We start from the raw sequence: 5,000 nt of genomic DNA on the forward strand, positions 1-5,000 counted from the left end.
GAGGCATGAGGTGCAGGCGTCCCGAGAGATGAGAGGCGAACGCAGAGGGAGGGAAGGGAGAGAGGTGACGGCGTTTCTCACCCCTCAGACAGTGTGGAGGAGCTGAGAGACTGAAATGGGAAGTTGCGTCTCCGTAATGAATCACGAGTAGCACTGACGGCCACCCTTTCCCCAAGCCCTACCATGATCAGGTTCCTCCTCCTAGCTGTGGTCCTTTCCGCCGTGGCTGTTCCCTGTGTAGCCTTTATCCGCCGAGGACATAGCGTAAGTAAGCCGTCTTCCGTGGTAGATGACCTAAACCTCTCTGAACAGCCTTACCTAATCAAGACGGGGGAGGAAGCAACAGATTTGGGAGAGAAGGAAGACGTGAGAGAAGAGGCAGAGAAGGCTAAAGTAGTAGAAATAGCGAAAGATGAAATGAAAAGGAATAAAGACGAAGTGAAAGTGGATGAAATTGAGTTGGAATGGAACGACCGAGAATTTCCGTCCTTGGATGTCACGTCGCTCGGTGCTTCCCTGGTGTCCCTCCGCCGCTTCCTGCATCACGCCAGGAGACTCAGGTGTGGTACTTTGATTCACTGTTTGTATTTGCTTCCTACCAACGATGCATGAGCTTTAGTATATTGAACGTAACATAAGGAGGAGAACAACGTTACAGTCTGGTTTTGGATACATAAATGTGTCTGTCTGCCATGACATTAAATTCTATTGGAGTTGGTTCGTGTAATGCCGCCATGATTGTATGATGGAGTATTTTGTTTCTGCCCACTGTGCTCCTGCTGTAGGAAGCGGGCAGCGGAGAGCGTTAAGAGGGACGTGGAGGTTGAAGCCTTGTCCCTGCACCGCCTCAGCCTTCACCTGCAGGACACCACAAATCTGCCTCGCGCCCCGCACCCTCACCAGGTATTTCTTCGTCTCAAAGTTGTCGTGACGCTGCCAAGTAGTCTGGACAGCATTGCTATATTGGTGTGATCTTTACGGTATTCTCTGATTCAGTTTCTTGCCACATTTGACCTCAAGTTTGGCAATAGTGGTGTTTAAATCTGCAAAACTATAGATGAAAATTGTGCTTGAGCTGTGAGAAATCTATAAACTAAGAGAGACACGTAGAAGTAGAACTTTGGTTGGAACATAAGAACACAAATCATTAAAGGAAGCAGCTGCAGGAAGCCATCAGCTCCACACGTGGCCGTCTCTTTATAAAACATACCTATCATCCTCATCCATAAATTTGTTTAATCACATCCATAAATTTGTCTATTGAATTGGCGGTCAAGATGTGTCCACTGATTACTTTTGTATCTGGCGCCTTAACACCTGCGTCCCCAAAATCTCCAGGCAGTGCCACTCGACCACGAAGAGAGAGGCAGGCCAGTACCGGTGGCGTCCAGCGGTCGTGGTGTGGGAGGCAATGATGACTGCGGTGGGTCTGGCATCGAGAAGCGTGCGGTGCTCTGAGTTGTCTTTTAAGTCTCAGAAGTATGGTTTGATATCGTGAGTTCAGTATCTTTGCAAGAGGTGCCTGTTGTGTTGACGATTGCGTCCCTAGCTATTACTGATAATCCTCCCTCCCTCCCTCCCTCCCACCCCACCTATCTCCTTCCACTCGACTCGACTCCCCGTACTTGCGCTCCTTCATTCTTCTCTCTCTCTCTCTCTCTCTCTCTCTCTCTCTCTCTCTCTCTCTCTCTCTCTCTCTCTCTCTCTCTCTCTCTTCCCCCCGCAGGAGGCAGCCAAGCGTTGGGTGTGTTCAACTTCCTCACCTTCATGATCTACTCGCTCTCCCTCGTGATGACGGTGGTCGCCCTCGCCCAGGGGTCCATGGCGGACACCTTCCTCGGCCAAATCATCAATGGTGTTGTCATAAACCAGAGATCCTTCAGCGCGGCGACTCCAGGATTGCCAGATGTGGTTCCCGAGGCCCCTGAGATATTGGGTTTTTTCCTCCGAGCGTTGCGTGGCAATGGCAGGCACCCAAGGGACACCGGGAGCCAGCAGCAGGAGGAACTGAAGGCCCTGCGCAAGGAGTTGTCAGTAGGGATGGTGACGGCGCTGTTAGAGGCTGTGCGTGGCCCGGGCAGGCTGTGGGGTCAAGGTTCAATGGGGGAGTGCAGCAGTCCAGCGAGGGCATGGGCGCGCCACTACTTCGGCACGCACGCCCACGCCCTCCTCTCAAGCAATGCCTGACGATGCTCTTGAGATAACTCAAGGGAAATTGAATATATTGTTTTCTTATTGTTGTTATTATTACTACAACTACTGTCTTTAATTGTGTGTATGTGTGTGTAATAATAATAATAATAATAATAATAATAATAATAATAATAATAATAATAATAATGATAATAAACGGTTTATTATTTAGGCAGTTAACAAACTGTGTGTGTGTGTGTGTGTGTGTGTGTGTTTCCTGGGTCCCCGCACTTTTATCACTTACTTTACTGATATTGTTGAGGACTTTGTGGGAAAATAAAGAAGACTTGGAGGCGCCACGATTTTATTTGGTACACTCGGCGGGTCATTGATGGGCCGTAAGACTGGAGGGACATGAGGTCACAGAGTTACGACAATAGACCAGCATGAGGGCTGTGGGGTTTCAGTCTGCGGTGCTGTGGTGGTGTGGAGGAGGCACCCATAGCTGAAGGTCCTGTCGACAGGGTGGAGGTACTGGTCTCAGTAGTCGTCGGGCCAGGGGTCGTCCATGCCGGGGTGGCTGTAGAAGGACGGGTACTCCAGGCACGCCGGGTACTTCTCGGCACAGGACTCGCCCCGCGCCCCGGCCAGTCCCGCTTCGCTCACGCCCTCGTACTGAGCCTCACGCCCCCGCGCCAGCCAACCGCCAGCGTTCCGACTGTCGGTGGTGACCATGAGAGGTTATCTTACACAAGAAGAAGAAGAAGAAGAAGAAGAAGAAGAAGAAGAAGAAGAAGACGAAGATGATGATGATGGTATAAACAATGCAGTATCCTATAAAAATCACTGCGGAACGATATTAACATGAACATCAGAAAACAGTTATTTCCTCCACGTTTCATTGACAGTGATGTCTGATTGCATTGCAATCCTACAATTCAACTAACCTGACGACTTTGGCGATCACCTGGCCGAAGGCACCTGTGGCTGCCGCCGCGTCTGCTCCTTCACATACAAACTTCTCGGCGCAGACGGCGTCAGTGGTCGTCATGCCGTGCAGAAAGCCTCGCAGCATGCTGTAGCACGCCGCCGCCGCCTGCTGGGGTTCCTCCCCATTTTCCTGGAGATAAGATAAAAAAAGAAGTTAACTGAAATTATATGATAACAGCGGCAATGACACTGCCCGGACCTTCACTGGCTGCCACGCCATTCAGAGGCAGCCTGTGATAAGAACACATTACCTGGCTGCTGATGGGCAGCAAGTGTTCAGCGAGGAACTCCGAGGCACGTCCCTCCCAGGCACTGACATCCCTCACCGATCTGGTCATGTTCATGTTATTCTGCAGCTCCATAATGAGGTCAAACAGCGCCAGCAGGAAGGCCAGGAACCCGAACACCGAGAAGGCATCATTGCAACCTGCGTAGCCACCGAAGAAGAACCTGTGAGGTGAGAATAATGGGACTCACGGAGGACTAACATAAGGCCTGAGCCTGTGGGGAAAAAAAAAAAAAAACATTGAATACGCGTAAAGTGAAATAGAGAATCAAGGACAATTGTGCTTTCTTTCATGAAACTGTGATTGAGATGCGTGTACATGTAAAACTAGAATAGAAAAGAAAGGATGTGAAGGTGTCTTTTACGTACAACTTTGGTGTTGCCTGTCGCCTCACCTGGGTTGCATCTGGGGCTCGGCGGGAGGCTGAAGGGCGTCAGTCACCCGATCCACAAATATCTGCGTCACCTCCGCGAAGGGAAGCACCACGTCTTCCTCAGGCAAAGAATCAATTTCCTCCATTCTGAATAGCTAGTTGTTTCTCCGTCAGGCGGTTCCTCCTTCCTCTGCTGGACTTCCTCCGTTGAGTTGTATACACGTTATACAAGCAAGTGAAGACGTTGCGCGCGGACACACACACACACACACACACACACACACACACACACACACACACACACACACACAGTCTCCGTGGGCCTCACAGCGCTCTGTGGCAAGATACCATCGGGCGCTGCGCCACGCTCACAGAAATACGGTAAATACAGCACTTAACAGTAAAAACTTCAATTTTCTTTTCGTCTCTTCAGGACAGCAATGATTCTCGTATTCAGTATAGCTCATAAAGTGGCTCTGTGTGCGTGTGTGTTTTTTTCTCTTATTGTTCGCTAATCACGCTGCTCCTGGAGTCAAAAGCTCTACTGACGAACATGTGAGTGTGCGTGCGTCGCCACAACTAGATGTAGACTGCCAGTGTGTGGGAGGTTGGGCGTGACGAGCTGGTGTGAGAGTGATGGGAGAGGAAAGAAGGAAGGGAGGGAGGGAGGGAAGGAGGGGAAACTAAATTACGTTATGATGACAATGGAAGAGAAAATTGTGTGTGGAGGGGAGGTGATAATGAAATGGTAAAGACCTAGCAAACTTCGCGGCAGTTACACTAAGCTGCCTTACACACCCTGCTGCCTTTAACCTGCGTAGCGGGACATCACAGCGCTCCGTTATCACCTCCGTACGTGACGACAGCGAGAATCAGAGAACCCGACGGCGCGGAACGGCAGGACTCACGTAGAAGGCGCAGAAAGGGACGGAAATAACCTGCTTTGTTTTTTATTCTGTATTTAAACTGGCAGAACCATTACTACAATGTGTTACGTGAGTATTGCGTCTGTGGCGTGAATTGTATGGGTGCTGTGTGAATGTTCTGTGTGTAGGGTGGACGTTGTGTGTTTAGCCTGAGTGTTGTGTGAGTGTTGCACTGTTACTACGTGAGTGTTGTATGGGTGTCACTTGATTCTTACGTAGGTGTCGTGTGGGTGTTGTGTGGGTGTTGCGTGTGTAGCGTGTGTGATATGTGTGTGTGTAGCATTGGTGTTG

The 5,000-nt window shown here is 50.0% G+C and overlaps 3 protein-coding genes and 1 long non-coding RNA gene across 7 annotated transcripts in view; 2 read left to right on the plus strand and 2 right to left on the minus strand.

Moving 5' to 3' along the window:
* The window catches only part of LOC135111556 (uncharacterized), a 4,453-nt gene extending 2,208 nt beyond the window's left edge, over window positions 1-2,245 (plus strand). The window contains exons 2-5 of one of the 2 annotated variants that reach the window (XM_064024985.1): window positions 313-560; window positions 786-903; window positions 1,339-1,423; window positions 1,727-2,245. In XM_064024985.1, the coding sequence (XP_063881055.1) occupies window positions 418-560; window positions 786-903; window positions 1,339-1,423; window positions 1,727-2,187 (807 nt within the window). In that variant the 5' untranslated portion in view covers window positions 313-417 and the 3' untranslated portion in view covers window positions 2,188-2,245. Of the gene's footprint in view, window positions 561-785; window positions 904-1,338; window positions 1,424-1,726 lie in introns of both variants that reach the window. The other variant, XM_064024984.1, reaches the window with a different exon arrangement.
* A 235-nt stretch (window positions 2,246-2,480) lies between these two features.
* Window positions 2,481-4,379, minus strand: LOC135111558 (uncharacterized). The gene is made up of 4 exons (XM_064024988.1): window positions 3,805-4,379; window positions 3,375-3,573; window positions 3,081-3,253; window positions 2,481-2,851 (listed from the first exon to the last, which is right to left on the minus strand). Exons 1-4 carry the CDS (start codon window positions 3,927-3,929, stop codon window positions 2,674-2,676), a joined length of 675 nt encoding a protein of 224 aa, XP_063881058.1. The 5' UTR covers window positions 3,930-4,379; the 3' UTR covers window positions 2,481-2,673.
* LOC135111563 (uncharacterized) overlaps window positions 3,439-5,000 on the plus strand; it is an 11,975-nt gene continuing 10,413 nt past the window's right edge. For 2 of the 3 annotated variants that reach the window (XR_010273799.1, XR_010273800.1), the window contains exon 1: window positions 3,439-3,580. This is a non-coding gene — a long non-coding RNA (uncharacterized LOC135111563). The remainder of the gene's footprint in view (window positions 3,581-5,000) is intronic. The other variant, XR_010273798.1, reaches the window with a different exon arrangement.
* The window catches only part of LOC135111561 (uncharacterized), a 2,499-nt gene continuing 2,224 nt past the window's right edge, over window positions 4,726-5,000 (minus strand). The window contains exon 4 of the mRNA XM_064024992.1: window positions 4,726-5,000. This exon is cut by the window's right edge and continues 331 nt beyond it. The gene's annotated coding sequence lies outside the window, so the exon portion shown is untranslated.

The sequence above is a fragment of the Scylla paramamosain genome, chromosome 22 (genome assembly GCF_035594125.1).
Source record: "Scylla paramamosain isolate STU-SP2022 chromosome 22, ASM3559412v1, whole genome shotgun sequence".
Lineage (NCBI taxonomy): Eukaryota > Metazoa > Arthropoda > Malacostraca > Decapoda > Portunidae > Scylla > Scylla paramamosain.

Excerpts from the sequence above, each read along its gene's own strand:
- LOC135111558 (XM_064024988.1), bottom strand. The coding sequence starts at position 3,929 with ATGGAGGAAATTGATTCTTTGCCTGAGGAAGACGTGGTGCTTCCCTTC. Across the intron at positions 3,254-3,374 it reads TGCTGCCCATCAGCAGCCAG|GAAAATGGGGAGGAACCCCA; the intron begins GTAATGTGTTCT and ends TCTTATCTCCAG. Across the intron at positions 2,852-3,080 it reads GTGATCGCCAAAGTCGTCAG|TCGGAACGCTGGCGGTTGGC; the intron begins GTTAGTTGAATT and ends CACCACCGACAG.